The following is a 22,833-nucleotide window of genomic DNA, read 5'->3' on the forward strand; positions in this document are numbered from 1 at the left end:
CCCTTGTTTTAAATACTTGAAATCTTTATTAGGACTTGTTGATAGATAAATCAAGGCTCTAGTTACCGTTTTGAAGATATACTTAATTATACTTGTTGGTAAGACATTGTAACGTTCTACAACCCCGTTAAATTAGCTGCGCACCAGGTGGCCATGACGTCACATCGACACTGGTACGGACAGGGCGAACGAGGGGAGAGAGTCGCATTCCAGCGAGATGCGCAGTTATCTCGACCGGGTTCTAAATGAATGTTAACTTAAAAAAATGTTACGACTGCCATGAATGTCACAATTATGATTTCTACGTTTATATAGGTAGGTAGTGTTAGGTAGGCCACAAAACATGTAGTTAGGACTATGTAACAATGTTTACATACTACTTATTTATTTATAAGTTATTTATTCATGCGCACATAATAATGATACATAATATTGTTATCAGTTTAGTATTTTTATTATGAGAGACATTTTACTGCTTATACTTTATGAATTGTTAAAGAATGATACACACGTTTACCTAACACCTGTTAATTCTTATCTTTCTTGTTATATAATTGAGTGAATTATGATCTATATTTACTTACTATGTGTGTTCGCATCTAATGATTTCGTAGTTACTTTTTAATTTTTTACCTTTTATTTTATTTCACTCCCGTGTGTATCTGTTAATCCCACCCAAGCAGAATGCCTGCACAAGAAAAATATTGACGTGATTTATATGTATTTTGTCTGAAATAGTATTAGATGAAACTAATCATATTTAAACGCACAATTTCATGAAACGATAGTACCATTAGGTTGTATTTCAACGCGAGATTATTTTTACCAATTATTGTTATAATAGTAACACATAATGCAAAACAGACATATTTATGAATTCTTTAAATTATTTTTATAGAATAGGTAGTTTGATTTATTATGTATAGAGCACCTTAGACTTTTATTTTTGTATACAAATTAGTAAATTTTTGTATGATATTATTTTGATAACATAATTTATTTTGGAAGAAATTATAAGTAGACCGATACTATCTTATTCGTCTTATCTTATCTCCTTGTAGATCTTATTTTTCTAAATGTACGTTATTTTTATATTCGTTCGTCTATCTTATTTATTAAATTAAAATGCAACTTATAAAGTTTTATTTTTATTGGTACAAAACGAATAATTTTACGTGTTATTATGATTATTATTACTGACAAGCTTACTACATATCTTTACTATTTTCTTGCTAAAACTTATGTTAAAAAATTTAGACGGTGAGATCGGTCTGTGTCTATAACTTAAAAATTATAATTGTACTGTATGGTGTGATCAACGTAAGCACAATTTTGTACATTTGTATGTAAAGTTCGGTGCTACAGTGATTATGTGGTGTACTTCGTGAAATATAAAATATTAATAAGGTTTTGAGTTTAATTACTATCCCTAGAGATATGTATGACAGATCATCATCATCATCATCATTTCAGCCATAGGACGTCCACTGCTGAACATAGGCCTCCCCTAATGCTTTCCACGTTGATCGATTGGTAGCGGCCTGCATCCAGCGCTTCCCTGCTACCTTTACGATGTCGTCGGTCCACCTTGTAGGTGGACGTCCCACGCTGCGTTTTCCGGTACGCGGCCTCCATTCCAGAACCTTGCTGCCCCATCGGCCGTCAGTTCTGCGTACTATATGCGTATGACAGATATTACTTACTAAATAGAAGGGAAGTGGTTCATAATTAAAACCCAACATTTAAAAGAATAAATTAATGGATGTATTTAATAATTTTGTTAACATCATATTACTATTTTATCCTTTACTTTTTCCGGAAAATACTTAATCTCCTGCTGCGAGGTGTGCCCTGCAAACAAAACATTCTGTTAATGAGTCAATTCACTAATAATCATCTAATTAATTATCGTAAAAAAGTATGTCAACTGACTAGACAGTGGTGTCACATAAAAAATCAGATGTCAGTCTACCTTTATAATAATTTAGAAATTAGAAAAAACTACCTACACTTTCACCAGTATTTTAAAGCTGTCAAAAAACGCGCGTACGTCCTAAAAGACATATTGAGCTACACAAAAAAATCCACCAAGCAATAAGAAAGAACTTCAGCGGGACAGTCCATCCCAAAAAAAATATAAAGAGAATTTTGTTGAGTACTTACTTCGGCGGTGTCGTTTTTATTGGAGCGGAAAAGCGAGCGAAGCCGCGACGGAGTGCTTGTCTTGCGGGAGGGCTGCGGCTCGGCTTCCACGCGCAACTCGGAATCCTGAATACAGTAAGTATAGCATATTATTTCCATTATATTTCACTAGCAAGTACAGTCACGGAATGAAAAGGTTCGTCAGTTTTATTGATTCAAATTGATTCCTTCAACGAATCGCGAGCACAATATATTACCTTTTGAAACATGTTACAGAATAATCTCGAGTTAGAGAAAATAATCTTTAACTGTTCGTCAGTAAAGTTCAAAATTATTCAGATCAAAGTTGTTTGACGATTTATCTATAAACTAAAACCTTTTTGTTGGTTCAACCTGCCATTATTATTTCTATTAAATAAAAAAAAACTATATTTTGTAACATTGCAAGGGATAGAAAATTAAACAAGCAAAACCTTATTCGTTAGTAAACGTCATATTTATTTAAATGATAGCAGCACTGTTATGTTGGCAGGTTTGACTCTTACAGTACCTAGTGCAAGCGAAAACCGACACTAAGGTGACGAACCTTTTCATTCCGCGACTGTACATTTTGTAAAACTTAAATATTTTTGTTAAAATTACATCAACTTTTATATTTAGTATTAGTTGTGCTCTTTCTATCCAAGCGACAGGGTAGATGCAAATCTAAGGCAAGTGGGATGAATCTTGAGAACAAAAAACAATCTTGTTTGTTTTTAAAGTTGTGCTGTAAGGTTTCGCGTAATTTCGCGGTTCCATTATAATGCATCCGGTTACATTGTAATGAAATTCAAACGCGAATTCCGCTCAAGCGGGTCTATAAAAGTATCTTTTTTGATGGAAACGGCATTCATAGTATGTTTCCCTTAGGGCTCAAGATCCGTGACTGTCCGTGAGATTAATAATTATTGATTCTAAGTAGAATCTTAGGGCATTGCCACACTGGCGGATTGCAAGCGAAACGGCGGCCGCCAAAATGCTTGCAAAATGACGCGAGACATGCGGCGTGTTCGTGAACGTGCATGACTGTGGGCAAGTGAAGCAAAACAGTGCATCGTGATTCTTCTGGTTCTCTCAAGTTGTCCATAGGAGGTCACAGTAAAGCACCACAACTTTACTGAGACTCAAAGGGTGGGAAGGGGTAACATCTATCATCCTTCATTATATCATTACTTGATCTCATTTTGTAACTCGTATCACATAAATACTTGAAAATGGCACAAATCAAGTCGACCTCGACGTGTATTGCCAACATCACCAAAAAAGAAGAAGAAGTAGAATCTGTCAAATGTGAACATACCGTGGCGGAGAGCCTTCCCGCGTTCTTGCTGGGCGTGGGCGGGCCCGGCTTCTTGTAGGCGGTGATGCCAACCTCCTTGCGGTGCTGCCGCCCCAGCGAGCTCATGTTGCCCAGGCTGAACTGTGGGACGAAACAAACTTGTAAAGCCGAAATGAAAACTAAACTCAGTGAACTAAGCGAAGCTAAACTAGAACTACGTTGTCCGTCCACCAATAAATAAGCTAAAACTACGTTAGTGCAGGCCCCTCTTTCCCACTGGGCACTTTGGGCACGTGCCCAGGGCCCCGCGACTGAGTGGGCCCCTGGCTTAGTCATCAAAATGACAACCGGGACGCAAAATGTCCACAAATAATCGATATATCCGAAATAGACAATATTATTATGAGAAGTTGTCTTTTAGCGAAGTTGACATTTTAAGAAGTTGTAATTTCGAGAAGTGGACATTTTGATGAATAAGCCCCCCATCTGCTAATAAGACCTGTTACCAGATGATAAGGGCCCCCCTTAATCCTTAAATGCCCAGGGCCCCTAGTAGGTTAAAGACGGCCCTGCGTTAGTGATGGTCAGTTTATGCTAGAACGTCAAGTTAACCGAGCTAAGTTAGTTCCACTTAGCTGGGGCATTTCACATAGCTTAGCTGGCATAGTTTGCGGTGGACGCACATGTACGAAAAACTGGCTCAACTATGCGAGCTAAGCTAATCTAACTTAGTTTAGCCGGCGGTGGACGTTCGGCTTAATGGTGTGGTCGGGTTGGATGGGTTGGTATGATATTACGAGGGATGCGTAGCGACATCCATTGGCAGGTTATGGAAGTCCTTTCTATAAAATTGGATTAATAATTTACTGAATGATGCGAGCGAAGAGAGCGAACGTCAATTGTTTGCATTATTCCTTACACCCGCCCACTCGCTTAGAACGCTTACATCCTAGGAAAGAGACTTCACAACCCATTAACTTGCTGTCCTTCTCGTGGTTATGAGCGACAGCGACAAACGAAGAGCGATTGTCAATTATTTTGTTTCTCAGGAACGCCCACTCGCATACAATTCTTACTGCCTAGGAATGAGTCCACAATCGCTCACCTTGATGTCCTCCTCATCAGCCACGAGCTACACTCGCATGCGACTCTTACTGTCTAAGAGAGAGAGTCCACAATCGCTCACCTTGATGTCCTCCTCGTCAGCCACGGGCTGGAACTGGGTCTCGGCGGGGTAGGAGCTCTTGAGATGCGGCGGGCAAAGTGAGTTGCGCCAGCGCAGCTCGGACAGGCGGCGGGGGTCTTACTGCCTAGGAGAGAGAGTCCACAATCGCTCACCTTGATGTCCTCCTCAGCCACGCAGCTCGGACAGGCGGCGGCGGTCTTACTGCCTAGGGAAGAGAGTCTACAATCGTTCACCTTGATGTCCTCCTCATCAGCCACGAGCTACACTCGCATGCGACTCTTACTGTCTAAGAGAGAGAGTCCACAATCGCGTACCTTGATGTCCTCCTCGTCAGCCACGGGCTGGAACTGAGTCTCGGCGGGGTAGGAGCTTTTGAGATGCGGCGGGCACAGCGAGTTGCGCCAGCGCAGCTCGGACAGGCGGCGGGGGTCGCGCGGGGGTGACGCGCGGGGGGTGGAGGCGAGCTCCTTGAGCCAGCGGTTGTCGAACACCTCCCCCTCCTCGTCTGACATGTGAAGGCCGCGGCCTTCTTTGTCTAGAAACAATTTGAGTTTACTTCTAAAGTACGGCCAACTAGCAGCGATACAAAAGGTGGATTCGACTGTGAACAGTACCTCTAGCATGAACAACTTTCGTCTTCAAATCGTTTGCGTATTCGACAAAATTCGATACTCAACCTTCGAATTAAACGAGACGAATTTTGATTCTCAAAATAAGTTTCGTGCAACCATTTCTCATACTAAGTTCACTTTACGACACGTTCACATGGGCGCTGTAATAGTTTTCGTACTAAATCTTTTGATGGCGATTCGAATACGCAAATGATTCGTACTCGAAAGTTTTTCGTGCTAGCCGTACTGACAATCTATTCTATCTCTTCCCATCTTGTGTATTCGTCGTAATGTCTCGTTCTCCCGCCAAAATATGTCAAAGTCAAACCCCTGCTATTCCAAATGACCATGACATTGGGTTTGTTTACATTTTGGTATCGCTTCTCGTTGGCCGTACTTTAGTAAGTGATGAAAGAAATGCAGTCTTTGGTCGTGGTCCACCTGCTCAGTTCACCTTGAAGGACTACGGACACTTTTTTTGCCTGCGGTCCTCCCGGACCACGACCGAAGACTGGGAAAACGAACTTAGGGTTAAGATGCGCGCAACAATATAATCTTTTCGAGGTATTTTATCGAGTTAAGACAAGAATTTGTCGTCTAAAATTATCGATAAAATTTCATCGTGGCACGTATCCTAGCCGGGCTGGTAGTCTATTAGTCTCCTGTGGACAGTCATTTTTAGCAAGTTTCAGCTGTTGCCGAACGCCTAGTCTGAACATCCTATTTTATAATTTGCTGCTGCAGCTCTTGATATAAATAAATATGTAGTTTATTGGACAAAAATAAAGAGAGCGACATAATAGTTTGTCTATGCCATCCAAAATCGATGATTGGACTAGCTGAAAGTGGGGGTCAAAAGAGAATAACACTTTAATCTACATGATTGTCAGACTTACCTCGCTTGTTGGTATTCGTGTTGTTGTGGACGGGCAAAGAACGAAGGGAGTGTGTGTCCGACGGCCGCGATGGCTCAGGGGGCGCCGGCACTAGCCCGGACTGGAAACATATCATTCATATAATTTCTAAAGCCCGGTCTGCGAGCACGTAGAATTTTGTCCAATGACCCCAAGCTACCCATCCTTATCGCTCGCGCTCGCACACTCACTGCGGGCACCCGTCGTACTGTCGCGACAGCAATATAATTACGCGCGAGCGATAAGGATGGGTAGCTTGGGGTCATTGGACAAAATTGTACGTGCTCGCAGACCAGACTATACAGATACTCTTCTTGCTGCTGCAAAATCGCACCTATTACAACTACATAAGTGCCGCAGTGTTTAGCTACAGCTGATGCCTGTGCTATGCTCGGTGTTTCCCTACGTGATCGAATCAGAAATGAGGAGATATGTAGGAGAACCAGAGTGACTGACATAGCCCGCAGAATCGCTAAAATCAATTGGCAGTGGGCGAGGCACATAGCTCGTAAAGCTGATGGCCGCGGGGTCAGGAAAGTTCTTGAGTGGCGACCACGAGCCGGAAGACGTAGCGTGGGTAGGCCTCCCACTAGGTGAACCGACGATCTGGTGAAGGTCGCGGGAGGTGCCTGGATGCGAGCGGCGCAGAATCGGTCTTCGTGGAAATCCTTGGGGGAGGCCTTTGTCCAGCANTCTTGAGATGCGGCGGGCAAAGTGAGTTGCGCCAGCGCAGCTCGGACAGGCGGCGGGGGTCGCGCGGGGGGGACGCGCGGGGGGTGGAGGCGAGCTCCTTGAGCCAGCGGTTGTCGAACACCTCCCCCTCCTCGTCAGACATGTGAAGGCCGCGGCCTTCTTTGTCTAGAAACAGTTTGAGTTTACTTCTAAAGTACGGCAACTAGCAGCGATAACTCTATACTCAACCTTCGAATTAAACGATAACGTGACAATTTTGATTCTCAAAATAAGTTTCGTGCAACCATTTCTCATACTAAGTTCACTTTACGACACGTTCACATGGGCGCTGTAGTAGTTTTCGTACTAAATGGCGATTCGAATACGCAAACGATTCGTACTCGAAAGTTTTTCGTGCTAGCCGTACTGAAAATCTATTCTATCTCTTCCCATGTTGTATATTCGTCGTAATGTCTCGTTCTTCCGCCAAAATATGTCAAAGTCAAACCCCTGCTATTCCAAATGACCATGACATTGGGTTTGTTTACATTTGGTATCGCTTCTCGTTGGCCGTACTTTAGTAAGTGATGAAAAAAATTCAGTCTTTGGTAGTGGTCCACCTGCTCAGTTCACTTTGGAGGACTACGGGCACTTTTTTTGCCTGCGGGCCTCCCGAACCACGACCGAAGACTGGGAAAACGAACTTAGGGTTAAGATGCGCGCAACAATATAATCTTTTCGAGGCATTTTATCGAGTTTAGCCAATAAATTTGCCGTCTAAAATCGTAGATAATCGTAGATGGTTTGATTGTGACACGTATCCTAGCCGGGCTGGTAGTCTATTAGTCTCCTGTAGACAGTCACATTTTGAAGAAGTTTCAACTGTTGCCGAACGCCTAGTCTGAACATCCTATTTATTTTCAATTTGCTGTAAAACATTAGCAGCTCTTGATATAAATAAATATGTAGTTTATTGGACAAAAATAAAGAGAGTTAGTGACGTAATAGTTTGTCTATGCCATCCAAAATCTATGACTGGACTAGCTGAAAGTGGGGGTCAAAAGAGAATAAAACTTAAATCAAATGATTGTTAGACTTACCTCGCTTATTGGTATTTGTGTTGTTGTGGACGGGTAGAGAACGGAGGGAGTGTGTATCCGACGGCCGCGATGGCTCAGGGGGCGCCGGCACTAGCCCGGACTGGAAACATATCATTCATATAATGTCTAAAGCCCGGTCTGCGAGCACGTAGAATTTTGTCCAATGACCCCAAGCTACCCATCCTTATCGCCCGCGCTCGCACACTCACTGCGGGCACCCGTCGTACAGTCGCGACAGCAATATAATTACGCGCGAGCGGTAAGGATGGGTAGCTTGGGGTCATTGGACAAAATTCTACGTGCTCGCAGACCAGACTATATTGCACACTCACTGCGGGCGCCCGTCGTACAGTCGCGACAGCAATATAATTACGCGCGAGCGATAAGGATGGGTAGCTTGGGGTCATTGGACAAAATTCTACGTGCTCGCAGACCAGACTATACAGATACTCTTCTTGCTGCTGCAAAATCGCACCTATTACAACTACATTTAAGTGAAGCAGTGTTTAGCTACAGCTGATGTCTGTGCGTGCTATGCTCGGAGTTCCCCTACGTGATCGAATCAGAAATGAGGAGATACGTGGGAGAACCAGAGTGACTGACATAGCCCGCAAAATCGCTAAAATCAAGTGGCAGTGGGCGGGGCAAATAGCTCGTAGAGCTGATGGCCGCTGGGCCAGGAAAGTTCTTGAGTGGCGACCACGAGCTGGAAGACTTAGCGTGGGCAGGCCTCCCACTAGGTGGACCGACGATCTGGTGAAGGTCGCGGGAGGTGCCTGGATGCGAGCGGCGCAGAATCGGTCTTCGTGGAAATCCTTGGGGGAGGCCTTTGTCCAGCTGTGGACGTCTTTCGGCTGAAACGACGATGTCTGTACACTCACCGAATGCACGTGCTGCAGCGACATGAGCGAGCCGGACCGCTGTTTCTTCCTCAGCCAGTCCGCCTCGTCCTTCTTCGTGAGGAACTTCTCCCCAACACTCCAGAGCTCCGTCGTCAGCGCGCGAATATGCTCCTCATACGCCTTGCTCGACTCGGCGAGTTTCTCCCGAGTTTTGACCAACTCTCGCTCAAGCATCATCACCTCCTCCCGCTGCTTCTCCTTATAAACCGCGATTTGCTCCTGGTACAGTTGTTTCTGAAAACACCAAACTTATAAACCACCGAAACGTCGACGTCTCCTAACGGGAAGCACCATGCACCGCATGCCGTCTAAACATGCATAACGTCTAAATAATTACCTTTTCGAACGCTCCTCAAAGCATAACACTACACTACCACACGTAAACACTAAAAAAACTAAGCGAAAAATAAAACAAAAATCATCGATGTAAACAACTTTATTCAATAAATAGGCGACTTCACAAGTCATTAACAAGCCACACCGTCAATAGTCCATCTGGAGATAGAACCACCACACGACCTGATACAGCAATATAAGAGACAGGATGGGGAGTATACTGACCATTTTAGCCTTCATTCGGTTGAGTTTGTCCTCGTACTCCGCACGCACCGCCAGAACCGTGGCCGCCTGCGCGTCGCGCGAGCCTTCGCCCTTCTGCGCGCGGACCACTTCTTCGAGAAGCTTCTGGAAGGAGCTCTCTAGCTCCTCCAGTTGCACTTCCAAGCCGGCGTTCTGGAAGGTCGTCGACGCGAAGGACGCGCGGTCTTCGTCGTTGGTGAACGCCTGCTTGATCTTCTCGGGCGAGATCGTGCGGCCGATGCACCGCTCCACCCAGCGCTCCATATTCATGGCGCACTCGGCCAGGTCCTGCATGGCCGCCGCGTAGGCTCTCTCCAGCTTGCACATGGTCGCGTCGTTTATCTGCCCCTCCAGACTCAGGACCTCTCGCCTCGCCGTCCGCTGCACCGACACGACCCGACTGAACTTCTGCGCGTACAGTTCCTTCACTGTGCTGAACGTCTTGAAGCTCACCGACAGCTCCGTCAAAAACTTCTTCAAGTTGATTATCTCCGACTCGTTTATTCGGTTCACTTCGGTCAACCTGTCCCTCTCCTTTTGTAGGGCGATCTGCTTCTCGGAGCACCGTTTCAGATGCTTGTCCGTGGTCTCCAAGAAATTCTCGAGGTCTTCCATAGTGACGGTGCCCGCGTTTAAGCTTCGCCGAAGCTCGTTGTCGCCGTTCGCGGAGTTGCCGAAGTTGGTCAACTCTTTCAATACGGTATTGGACTTGATCTCGGCGATCCTCTTGAGTATGATCGCCTGGTACTTCGCCGACACTTTGATGATCTGACTGGCTCTGTTCTCTGTGACGCTCATTTTGTTCAATTGCTTTTTGAGTTCGGCGATTTCCTCATTCTTCTGGTGGACTATTTTCTTGAGCTGCCCTGACAACTGCTGACAGTTCTCCTTGCTGACTTCTAGTTCTTTGGTGACGTCCAATAGTTTGTTCTCCGAGTCTGCGATGAGCGACTTGAGGTATGTTATGTCGCTCTGGAGGGCGGTGATAGTCCTGTTCTTGTCGTGAATGATCCTTTCTAAATCTGAAATGGTCTTAATGCTCTCCATTGATGAGTGAGTAAGGTCAGAGGTGGTGTTATCTACCTGGTGGTGGAACTCGCGGTAATCCTTTTCGATATTACATGAGTTTTTATGACTTCCGGTCTTTTCAGAAACGGCAACGGCAACTGGAAAAAGATTTTGTTGTTATTTAAATCCAAATTACACTAATCACTGATGGTGACATTCGAAACATNTGAAACATTGAACAATATTGTTACATTACTTACACGTGTCTTTCTGTCCTATAGCTTTGACCCACTCCTCGCTTCTCAAAGCCCTTTGAACATCATCGTTAGTCATCTTCTGCTTCAAGTAATTAACTTCAGTAATTTTGGATTCCAATTCTGCTTGATTTTTTTCTTTAGCGGCTTTCATTTCGACCAAATCTTTATTGATGTTGTTTATTTGTTCATCCTTTTCTTGAATTATGTCACATTTCTCTTTCAAGTCGTTTTCTTGTAGTTCTGCGATAGTTTTTAACGTGTTAATTTCTTTGTGCAACAGGTCGATGTCTTTTTGTTGGTCTTCCATCTGCCTTTCTGCTTTCAGTTGATATTCTTGTAGTAGTGAGCACTTGTTATCTAAATTTAGCCTTTCGTTGTCATTGCCCAGTCGTAATTCATTGTTTTGTTCTTTCTCTAGCTGTACTGACTGTTCTAGTCTTGTGATCACTGAAATGAAATAAATTATTAATTTAGGCACCTGTTAAAAATAAATAAATGTAAAATTATTTCATAAAAGTTTTTAGTATTACCGATTTGATTTTCTTCCACAGTTTTCTTCAAGTTTGTATTTTCAACACGTAATTTTTTAATTTCCTCATTCAACGAATCTGCAACTGTATCGAATTCAGTTTTCAATTCTTCTGCTTTGTTGAGATAATACATTTTTTCTCGTCTTAGATTGTCGTTAGTGACAGTAAGTTCATTTAGTTGATCAGACAGCTCTTTAACCCTTTCTTCTGCTGCTATATTTTTTTGACGTTCTTCTTCAACCTCTTGTTCGAGTTTCTTGTTGAGTTCAGTTTGTTCGTCATTTGTTTTAGTTAATTTGTCAACTTTATTCGTCATTTCTGTTTGTTGCAAGTCCATTTTAATTTTTAATTCGTCATTGTCTTTTTTCATGTTATCAATTTCTAAAACAAATAAATAGTTGTTATTAAATTATTAATATTCGTAAATTTTTAAAAATACGACGCGAAAATCATTGTAATACTCACCACTTTTACATTGTTCCACAACTTGAGTCATTTCCTTGTTTTTCAATTCCAATATTTCTACTTGAGATACTTTCAAAGTTAGCTCTTTTTTCAACGCTGTGATTTCATTTACTAACTGATCCTTTGCATGTTCAAATTCTTTTTTATTACTCTCTTTCGCAATTTTCATTACTGTCAACTCTTTTAGAGCATTTTCGAATAAAGTCTCCTTTTCTTGAAGTTTTACTTCAGTATTCTTTATTTTAGATTCTAATTCTTCTTTTAATGCTTTGTTTTCTTCTTTTAACGTGTCATTAACTTTAACATGTTCAGCAATAACATTGCTCAAGCTAAGTTTCTGGTCTTCCATGACTGACTCGGTGACAGTGACCATGTTTTTGAGAACTAGTCTTTCCGATTCAAATTCTCCAAGTAATTTTTCTTGATTATGTTTTTGAACTTTAACTTCCTCCTCGAGCGATTTTACAACTGAAAAAAGGATATTTAATATAACTGTAGTATGTTTGCTTGACTTCTAAGCAAAAAAAAAATTAATAACTCACCTTTGCTGTTATCATTAACTGCTTCTTGCAATTTCTCTTTATCCTTTCGCAACGCTTCCAACTCGATCGTCTTGTCCTTCAAATAGTTCGTCAATTTTGCCACCATAACGTTTAAATTCTCAATCTGACACTCGTAAGTTTTCTTCAGCTTATCGGTTAAATGTTCGTTGTCAATTAATTTCTCTTTCAGAGAATGTACTTTTATTTCCAGCTGCGTTTTCACGTCGTTGAGTTCGTTTGAGAGCGACTCGTTTTCTTTTTCTAGTGTCTGTATGTCTCTGTTTCTTGTGTCTATAGAGGTGACGTATAACTCTTTCTGCTTTGACATTTCTGGAAAAGAAAATTTTGTGTTGGGTGGTTTAAACTATTTATAACTAGCTTTTGCCCGCGGCTTCAACCGCGTGAAAATTAGTTTGTCACAGATCGTCAAAAATTATAGCCTATGTGTTACTCTGGGTTATAAACAATAATACTGTAAAGTTTCATCAAAATCCGTTTAGTAGTTTTTGCGTGAAAGAGTAACAAACATCCAGACATCCAAATTTTCGCATTTATAATATTAGAAGGATGGACATTGGACATACTCGTATTAAAGCAGTTTCCAACAGGTGGCAGTTTGATATCTTTGAGACTGTATATTTCATTAGATTAACGTGTCAAATGATATTTCGAATATCTCAGATATTATAGACATTTTTAAAATTTGATGATTTGTAATGATAATGCTAGATAAAAAGAAAAAATGAATATTCAGAATACCACATTTATGATCTGCAACTTGCCCCATCTATTATACACTTACCAATTTTGTTATCATTGATGACCTGCTGCAGTCTGTTGACTTCCGTCTGCAACTCCAGCACTTTAATGTCCTTCTGACCCAACATCTGTCTCATTTCACTCAACGCCGTGTTTTCATGCTCTAGAGCCATTTCTAGATTCTTTCTCAGAGCCAGTTCAGTTGTTAAAGTTTCCGCTAAATTTATAGCAAGATTACACCTTTCGTTCATGCTTAATGCAGCAGATTCCACGCTTATCAGCTTTTTAAGAGTTTCATTAGTGACATTTTCTTTTCTGAGATTATTTAGTAATTTGTCAACGCCATTCAGTAGGATGGTTGACATCTGGTCATGCATTTCTTCATATCCTGTTAAATCATCAAAAATACCATTAATATTATTCAGTTTTGAAATAAGTGTCAAAATATTAAAAATTAAAATTAAATACTTACTGTCTTTTTCTGTCTTTACATTTGCAAACTCTGTATTAATTTTGTCAAGTTTTTCTTTTAGTTGCACTAACTGTTTTTCATTTTGTTCTTTTATCTTTACTACTGAATTCTCGAGAATTTCTTTCTCCGTCAGTATTTCTTCGTGGGCAGCTTTAGTTTCCTGTAACGAATTAAGAAGAGACTCTTTTTCTATATTAATAAGATTTATTTCATTTCGAAGATGATCAGTTGCCGCTTTAGCTTCTTCTAAATCTTGTTTGACAATTTCAATTGTCACAGATAAGTTATCTTTCTCTTTTATGATTTCTTCTAGTTTTTGTTCTTTCTCTGTCTGTATTTCTTCATAGACTGCTTTAGTTTCTTGTAAAGAATTGAGAAGCGCCTCTTTTTCTATATTAATGAGATTCGTTTCCTTTCGAAGGTGATCATTTGCCATTTTGGATTCTTCTAGATCTTGTTTGACAGCTTTTATTTCTGAAGACAAAATATCTTTCTCTTTTACGAGTTCATCTTTAGCTAGTTTTTCTTCACTTAATTCATTATTGAGTCTCAGCACATCATTGTTATACTTTGTTGACAAGTCATTCTTTTCTTTGATTTCTTCATTAATTTTTAGTTTCAGATCGGAAATTTCCAACGATTGTTTTACATTCTGTTCTTCTATTTTTGCATTTATATTCAGGATGGTTTCTTTCTCTGTCAGTATTTCTTCATAGGCGGCTTTCGTTTCTTGTAAAGAATTGAGAAGCGACTCTTTTTCTATTGTATTGAGATTTATTTCATTTCGTAGATGATCACTTGTCACTTTAGCTTCTTCTAGATTTTGTTTCATAGATTCAATTTCTAAATACAAACCATCTTTCTCTTTTACGATTTCTACTAACTGTTGTTCGTTTTGTTCTTTTAATTTTGCAATTGAATTCGACAGACTTTCCTTTTCTTTCAATACATCATCATGGGTAGCTTTAGTTTCTTGTAAAGAAGTGAAAAGCGACTGTTTTTCTGTAGACATAAGATTTATTTCATGTCGAAGATGTTCATTTGTTACTCTAGCTTCTTCTAGATCTTGTTTAACAGATTCCATTTTATCAGACAAGTCACCTTTCTCTTTTACGATTTCTTGTATTTGATGCTCATTTTGTTCTTTTATTTTTGCAATTGAAATAGAGAGAGCTACCTTCTCCATTAGTATTTCTTCATAGGCGGCTTTCGTTTCTTGTAAAGAATTGAGAAGCGACTCTTTTTCTATGCTAATAAGATTTATTTCATTTTGTAGATGATCACTTGCCACTTTAGCCGCTTCTAAATCTTGTTTGGTAGAAACCATTTCCATAGACATAGTATCTTTCTCTTTTAAGAGTTCATCTTTAGCGTGTTTTTCTTCACTCAAAGTTTTGTTCAGTGTAATATATTTTTTATTTTCTTTTTCTAATTCCTTTGTAAGTCTAAGAACTTCATTATGCAATTTTATCGACATGTCATTCTTTTCTTTGATCTCTTCCTGTATTTTTTGTTTCAGATCGGAATTTTCCACTGATTGTTTTTCATTGAGTTCTTTTAATTCTACAATTGAATCCAAGAAGGTTTCCTTTTCCGTCATTATTTTTTCATATGCAGCTTTAGTTTCTTGAAGGGAAGTGAAAAGCGACTGTTTTTCTATAGATACAAGATTTATTTCCTTTTGAAGGTGATCATTTGCCACTTTAGCTTCATAGAGATTTTGTTTGATGGATTCAATTTTCTCGGACAAATTATTTTTCTCTTTCAGGAGTTCATCTTTAGCGTGTTTTTCTTCATTGAGAGTCTTGTTTAATGTATCATATTTTTCATTTTCTTTTTCTAGTTCATTATTGAGTCTGCACATTTCATTATTATACTTTGTTGCCATGTCATTCCTTTCTTTGATCTCTTCATTCATTCTTTGTTTTAGATCCGAAATATCCTGTAATTGTTTTTCAATTTGTTCTTCTAATTTTGCCATTAAATTCGTTAAAGTATCCTTCTCCGCCAGAATTTCCTCATGGGCAGCTTTAGTTTCTTGCAATGAAGTGAAAAGCGACTTTTTTTCTATAGACACAAGATTTATTTCCTTTTGGAGATGATCATTTGCCACATTAACATCTTCGAGATTTTGTTTAATAGATTCAATTTCCTCTGACAAATCGTTTTTCTCTTTTACAAGTTTATCTTTGGCGTGTTTTTCTTCACTCAAGGTCTTGTTCAATAAATCATATTTTTCTTTTTCTTTTTCCAATTCATTTTTGAGTCTGAGAACTTCATTATTGAACATTGTCAACATGTCATTATTTTCCTTGATCACTTCATTTACTCTTTGTTTTAGATTGATAATTTCGATGTTTCTCTCTTCCAGAATCTGCTTCTCAGATTCACTTTTCTGAGTCAAATCACTGAGTTGATCCTTAAATGATAAATATAGAATTATAATAATGAAATTTAGAAACTCTTTGTGCAGTTTGCATTGCAAACCAACCAAGGTCATCAAATTGTTTTGAAGCTTACCTGCAAGGATTGAATTTGCTGTTGGAGAACCGCAATCTTGGATTTTTCTTGATACAGTTGCACCGCCGCCATATTAGCACAGGCTTCAATACAAATGGCTGTAAATGAAAGTTATAACATCGTAAACTAATAGGCCATAGACACACATTTAGATACAGTACATTTTTAAATTCGTCACAGATGTATTCGATATAAGTTCAGCAAAATGTAATCAAATCTTAAATTTCTAAAATCATAGGGTCTTACATAAGTTATGGGGTAATAACGTCATGCTGGTTTCTGCCCCATCGGCATTCAACTGATTATCCATAGAAGGGTGTTGACATCGTAGCTCTGCAACCAGATCTTTGAGTGGCTCCATGAGACATTCCTCTCCATCCACGCCTCCCAGACCCTGAATTGTCAGAGTATCAGCCATCTTAACGATGAGATCACACTTCTCTTCCATAGACAATATGTCGGTGCTATCAACATGGAGTAACTCTTTCAAAACTTCATTAGAGATGTTATCTCTCCTTAATTTGTCCAATACTTTATCTACGCTATTCAATAGAACGGCAGATAATTGCGCATTGGCTTCTTCATTTTCTGAAAAATAATATACACTATGATTATGACACACTTGAAGCTGGGACAAATTGACTATAATATTAAATTTTACTTACTCTCTTTTTGTGTCTTCACAACTGTCAATTCTAATTTCACTTTGTCCAATTCCTCTTGTTTGTCTTTCCATTCCGAAATTTGTTTTTTGTTTTGTTGTTTCAGTACTGCAATTGAATTGAGTAGCGAATTTCTTTCCATTTCAATTTCCTCGTGAGCCACTTTGGTTTCCTGTAAGGAACTATACAGCGATTTGTTTTCAACGGTCATTAAATTTATGCCGTTTGTAAGAAAAGTGCAATTTTCAGTTTGCTCAGACACGGCATGCTTCAACTCATCAACCTCACGACCCATTTCTCTGATAAAGTCGAAGCTATAATTCAGCCTGTCTGTCAACCGTTCAATTTCTTCACATTTCAGTTTCAATACATTTTCTGCATCAACAAGTTTTTCATTGATTTGCTCACATTCATTGTTATACTTCGCGAGGAGTTGCTCTCTGGCTTGTTTCTCTTTTCTCAGCTCTAAATGCAGAGCTTCAATTCTGTCGCTCTTCTCAAACACATCGTTTTGCAGTTCAACCAATTCATTATTCCTATTGAGAACTTTTTCATTTAACTTCATGATGTGATTGTCATATTCTTCTCTCATTTTTGCTTTTGAAGCCTTTTCCGCGTCTAATTCAGATTTGAGATTTGTAATAACATTTTCCAGCTTGGTAGTTTCATCGTTCAGACTTTGTAAGAGAGAAAGTTTCTCTTCTTGAAGTGTTTGTATCTCCTGCATTTTAGTTTCGACTATTACTCGAGATTGATTGTTATTATCCTTCAGTTTTTGTTCCAATTCGTTTATGTCGTTATTTAATTTTGTCATTTCAATACTGTAATGTATGGACATGTTATTTTTCTCTTCTATCTCTTCGTTGATTCTGTGTTTTAAATTGAAGATGTCGTTTTCTCTTTCAGAGAGCACTCTTTCTAGGGATTGTTTTTCGGATTCGGTTTTCTGTGTCAAATCGTTTAGTTGGTCCTAAAATAATTAAGGGATGTAGATGTGACATACAAATATTATTGGTGAAGATTTTTTTAGAAACACACAATGTAAATACAAAGCTTTAGTGGCCCTAATATGTAAAACTTACCTGCAAATGTTGTATTTGTTGTTTGAGCACCACAATTTTGGCTCTTTCTTCGCCGAGTTGTACCTCCACTACGTTAGCGCATGCTTCGCTACAAACAGCTGTAAAAAAATCGTGTAGTCATATAGTTTTTTTTAAGAAATTGTAGCTGAATAAACTTGTTAAGAATAAGGAAGTAATGTCCGTGTTTTCTAAGGTTCCTCACAAACGGGCCACCATCTAAAACTGACGGTAGCAGTCGCGCGCAACGACTCAAACGAAGGTGGTCGGTAGATATTGTCACAATTTGTGTTAAGTGTGATTTATATCGAGTGGCCGCCACCGGTAAAATATTGTGCTATGCTGTAAACGCTACACGTAAACAGCTATTCAACGACGGCAACATCATCGCCTGACACCGGTGGTTAAGTGCCTACGCTAGTGAATAGTGCAATGGTGACTGAGTTCTTGCGCTGCTTCTTCTTAGCACTGGCTCATTTATTGTCCCGAAGCAGTGGTAGGATTAATACTGGGACGTGTAAAATTGCTTTTTAAAAACCTACTTGCAAAAATAAAATGAGTTTTATGAGAGCTAAAACTTGCGCCGGAGAGGGTCGGACGTCCGAAGCGAACGCCCGCGATTGAGAGGAAAATAGACGTAGAGAGTGATGTGTCATAGTTGCTCTTTAAAAATACAGGGTGTGGTTTTGTAAAACAACGCCCATCTCTCTGAGGGGTGGTAGTAGTACACATGAAGGTAATTTAAAAAAAATGTTAACTATTACTTTATTAGTTAAAAACCTTGTTCAAACAAACATCTCCTAAAACTTTCGAGACGGTGCTTGTTACCGCCCGCACCACCCCCGCATACCCCGCTACACCACCGGGCACATGCGGCCGCCGCCCCGGGAGAGCGGGGGGACTGACTCATAGCTCGCCTGCGTAATAATAACATTTCCCTGATTTCATGGATTTTTTCATAATTTTTTTTTGGCATCAGTGTCGTGTATACCACTCCTGAGATGGGCGTTGTTTTACAAAACCACACCCTGTATAACAACTTACACAAATTGTGGTGCAGCGAGTGCATACTGGCATCCGGGTCGTCGCACTCCAGCTGGCTGGAATCAAGCCGGTTAAGCTGCTGATGCTCCTTCAGCTCGGCCAGCAATTCTCGCAGCGACTGCGCGCGGCCCCGTTCGGCCTCCAGCTCGTCGCACAGCTGGCTGGCTCGGGCGCTCTCCTGCTGACTGAGGGACAGCCACTTGTCGCGCTCTTGTTTGAGTTCGGTAATCTGAAGAGTTTAAGTGTACTTTTATAAGTAGTTTTTGAATGTTAGGTGCCGTGAAGCATAAGGTTTCTTATACACGAGCGGCTCATATATGACCCAAACTGAACTGTCCCACCAAACTCATTGACAGAGGGGCGCCACCATCGTTCAACTACACAACATATAGTTCTAAAATACTGAACTGTCCTATCCATGACATTGACAGCGGGGCGCCACCGTCAATACCGGATCGCTGGTTCCGATTTTTGCCATGTTGGAAACCATAAAGTTGAACGATAGTAGCGCCCCCCTGTCATTGAGTTTGGTGGGACAGTTCAGCGTGGGTCATCTATATTGGGTCTATAGCCGACGGCAGTGGCAACGGCAGCTGTCGCCACCTTTTGGCGGCAGCTGTTGCCACATTGACGACTGCCACCGACTGGTGGCGTTAGCTGCAGTTGTAACTTGTCGCATCCTGTACAAAGAGCTAACTGGCGGCTAACGCCACCTATCGGCGGCAGTTATCGATGTGACGACGGCTGCCGTTGCCACTGCCGTCGGCTATGAGCCGCTCGTGTATAAGAACAGAGGTCTCAGCGTACGTGTAAGTTCTCGTAGGCCAGACAAATTTTAATAGAAAGAAAGAAAGAAAAATAGTTTATTTGGTTCAAACAAACGTTTGACACAATTTAAATTACATACATAATTTATTGAACCAAAATAGCAACCTAGGAATGAGAGAACAATCCCCACCTACCAGTGGACATGAAACTTCATCCAGACAAAAAAATGAGAGCTGATAAGCTGTAAATTCTCAAACCTTTATTTGGAAATTCTAAAAGGTGACTCAAAACTCTCTTAAAATCTCGTGTCCGACACTACAATAGTCCTCAGCTATACAAACTCAATGGTGGTCAAACTTTTTACCAACCTTGGCTTTATAAGCGTCCCTTTCGTACTGCGCGTCATCCAGCTGCCCTTGAGTATGCACCAATCGCTCCTCCATCTCCTCAAGCTGGCGAGTCAGCTTGGAGACGCCGTCAGAGCCTGCATCACCGCCCCGGGCGTCCGATTCTTGCCCACAGCATAAGAATATCTTCGATTTGAGGTTCACTATCTCCAGCTTGTATTGTTCTTTGTCTTTTACTGGAAAGATTTTTTCAGAAGACAATACAGTATTGTCTAGAGGGGGGTCTCCAAACTACGGCCCGCGGGCCATATTCAGCCCGTCAATGCCATCAATCCGGCCCGCGACACCTAAACGCTAATGCCTATGTTTGCATATCTGGGCAGAAAAATTAAATTTTTTATGGCCTTTGCAACATACCGAAAAAAATATTTTGGACTTTAGGCTTCAGTTTGGAGACCCCTGCTCTAGAGCAGTCTTTCCCAAAGTGGGCGATAACGCCCCCTTGTGGGTGCTGCAGGCTTAAAGGGGGGCAGTAAGAGACCCAGAAAAAAAAAATCGTGACGTTGTGTAGAGGCTTGGGAGGCGTCATTTACTAGGAGGACTCTTAGACACCGACTGAGCACTCGACACTCGACTACAAATGGGGGCGCTAAAAAGAATTTATTCTCAAAGTTGGCAGTAGACAAAATAAGTTTGGGAACCGCTGGTCTAGAGAGTAAGAGAGCGAGCGTGACGTAATAGTAGTAGCCTTGGGTAGTTAGAGGGCTCAGAAACATGTGCAACAGGGGCACAACTGATAAAAATATTTATGATAATGTTTACCACAAAGAAACAGAGAATCAAATACTGGCTAGCTGATTAGTTATCTTTTTTTAAATTATTTTATCTAGTTTGTACACAATAAGTAAAGGTTGTCCTTCAAGTCCGCCAAAAATGTATGGAAGAATTGCACTTTAAGAGATCATATCAACTACCCTATTGTATAAAGATAAAAGTCCTACCTAAAGTCTCCACCCTTAAATTAGTCCGAGCCAGTTCTTCTTGAAGGTAGTTGCGGTCAAACCGCTCAGCGTCCAATGCAGCTTGCAGGCGTCGCACTTCTCCATGAAGAGAACGAAGCGCTGGAGGTGTCTCAGACACCATTCGTGAGCCGCTCGGACCGGTAGCTGCCAGGTCTTGACCGCAGGCTTCTGTGAATGGATTATACTAATATTATTATTTCTTCAATTCAGGTAGACAGATCTACATTTGAGAGAAAACAGATTAATTTAAACTCAAAACAATGTACACAACTCAGTAGCAGTTCATGTAAATTTTTATTTTAAAATATAAACAAACTCCTACAGAAACATGGGAAACATGCAAGTAGATAAAAAACTTTGTAAACTCTCTGGTCAGAAAACTAGTCCTCTAGTCCATGGAAGATCAGTAAAGTTTATTTCAATTTATTAATCGCATCATTTTGAAAAAGTTCTACTGTAATAACATAAATAACTAACTAAGGGTTCCATTTTATCTTTTTGAGATAATGGACCCCTAATAAGAGAAAAAAGAGCCATGTTAGGACATGTTTTTAATAATACCAAATAACTTGTGAAACAAGGTATTATTAATAAATGTTTAATAATACCAGACAGTTCATTTGAATACAGCAAATGCAAGCAGCTGCTTTGTGTTAATAATAATAATAACTTTCAAAGCTCATTATAAGAACAAACCTTTGTTCTTAGGTATAGATAGTATTATAGAATATAGTGAAATACATGAATTGATTCATATTGAGCAATAAAGGCAATTATATATTTTACCAACTTAAATTGTGTTGAATGAATACTCAATCAATAGTTCAGTAATGTTTTATAAGGAGTAAACCTATTTATCTAGCAATGTGTAATCTAGGTAATTAGATAATTTATCTTTTGAAATAGTGTATCTTAGTATGATTATTCACTCACCAGTAATAGCTGCTTGGACATCTTTGTAAGTTACCGGGGCACACTCCATCAAACATTTACTGAACTTCAGTATGACCTCCTGATCTTCGCTGCCCAGTTGGCTGCACATAGCGTGCTTTATGTTCACGTCCTTAGAGTTCACACATACAAAGTACAGGAGCAGGGACGCGGTCAAGCACAGCTCGTCCTCATTCGAAGCTTCTACAGAGCCACTGTTGAACTGAAAATCAGGGTATTTCTCCCGCACAAACTCCTCGATCGTATGCGCTTCGAGTATCGAAGACTTTGATTCGTCCAAATTGAGATTTTCGCGTAAATGCGATATGATGTTGAGCAACGATTCTGCAGTTACACGCTCCTCTCTTGAATCGGAATCGCTGAAGTAGCAGTTTATCTAAGTGAAGGAAATTGATTCGTTACAGATAAACGTATTTTATTAAAATTAAACATCGAAGTAACGCTCATACAAAAACGCCTGGCGTCTATCAAACTTACCCAGTTTGTGAGTATGTCTTTCCATTTCTGTAACATGTTGAAGAACAATTTATATCACTAGGATTTCATTAATCCCTCACTTTCACTATTTGTAAGGTTTAGGTAAGAACAAATAAACAAACAATTTCATAACAGATGTTTTAAAAATGTAGTTAATCGCCGTTGCAGTTTGAATTCTTGTTTTTTAAACTTTGACAAGAAAGACAGCTGTCGTTCCATTCATGCAAAGAACCATTCATTCAATCATTCAGTTTATTTTTCTGGTAGTGGTACTACTGAAGTAATAGTGAAGAGACGGCGATGATACTCTATAATCTTTGTTTGTAGTACTTAAAGTAGTACAATTTTAATAAGTATTTTCGATCAAATAAACTATTTCAACAAATGAAAAATTGCACACTATAGTAGTTTCAAACTTTTTTTAGTAAAAAACATTTTATAATTATTCTGTCTAATGGCTTCAATGGTGCGTATTTGAAGCAAAACAATATTTTAAACTTAATTTT

The 22,833-nt window shown here is 40.1% G+C and overlaps 1 protein-coding gene across 3 annotated transcripts; it reads right to left on the reverse strand.

Annotated features, from left to right (window-relative positions):
• Positions 1-1,741: 1,741 nt before the first annotated feature.
• Positions 1,742-22,534, reverse strand: LOC114357502 (centromere-associated protein E). Of its 3 annotated transcripts, none has more exons than XM_028311122.1 (22): positions 22,328-22,534; positions 21,833-22,226; positions 20,879-21,067; positions 19,899-20,113; positions 18,763-18,991; positions 17,722-17,819; positions 16,643-17,609; positions 16,224-16,565; positions 15,978-16,075; positions 13,458-15,876; positions 13,029-13,373; positions 12,227-12,556; positions 11,685-12,152; positions 11,220-11,600; positions 10,693-11,136; positions 9,407-10,590; positions 8,825-9,079; positions 6,154-6,253; positions 4,961-5,181; positions 3,482-3,601; positions 2,164-2,268; positions 1,742-1,851 (listed from the first exon to the last, which is right to left on the reverse strand). In XM_028311122.1, the coding sequence occupies exons 1-22, from the start codon at positions 22,361-22,363 to the stop codon at positions 1,807-1,809; spliced, it is 8,985 nt and encodes a 2,994-aa protein (XP_028166923.1). In that variant the 5' UTR covers positions 22,364-22,534; the 3' UTR covers positions 1,742-1,806. The 3 variants fall into 3 exon arrangements, with proteins under 3 accessions (XP_028166923.1, XP_028166922.1, XP_028166924.1); XM_028311121.1 differs by lacking the exon at positions 6,154-6,253 and adding an exon at positions 7,944-8,043 and having other exon boundaries at positions 22,328-22,533; XM_028311123.1 differs by lacking the exons at positions 1,742-1,851; positions 2,164-2,268; positions 6,154-6,253 and adding exons at positions 4,647-4,798; positions 6,866-7,029; positions 7,944-8,043 and having other exon boundaries at positions 3,491-3,601; positions 4,961-5,017.
• Between the last annotated feature and the right edge of the window lie 299 nt (positions 22,535-22,833).

Source organism: Ostrinia furnacalis, unplaced genomic scaffold (assembly GCF_004193835.3).
Source record: "Ostrinia furnacalis isolate ACB-3 unplaced genomic scaffold, ASM419383v2 OfSCF3206, whole genome shotgun sequence".
In the NCBI taxonomy this organism is placed as follows: Eukaryota; Metazoa; Arthropoda; class Insecta; order Lepidoptera; family Crambidae; genus Ostrinia; species Ostrinia furnacalis.

Coding starts and splice junctions, on each gene's coding strand:
- LOC114357502 (XM_028311122.1), bottom strand. CDS start 22,363: ATGTTACAGAAATGGAAAGACATACTCACAAACTGG. Junction 3,602..4,960: donor CTGACGAGGAGGACATCAAG/GTACGCGATTGT, acceptor TTCGTCCCACAG/TTCAGCCTGGGCAACATGAG. Junction 1,852..2,163: donor ATAAAAACGACACCGCCGAA/GTAAGTACTCAA, acceptor TTTTGTTTGCAG/GGCACACCTCGCAGCAGGAG.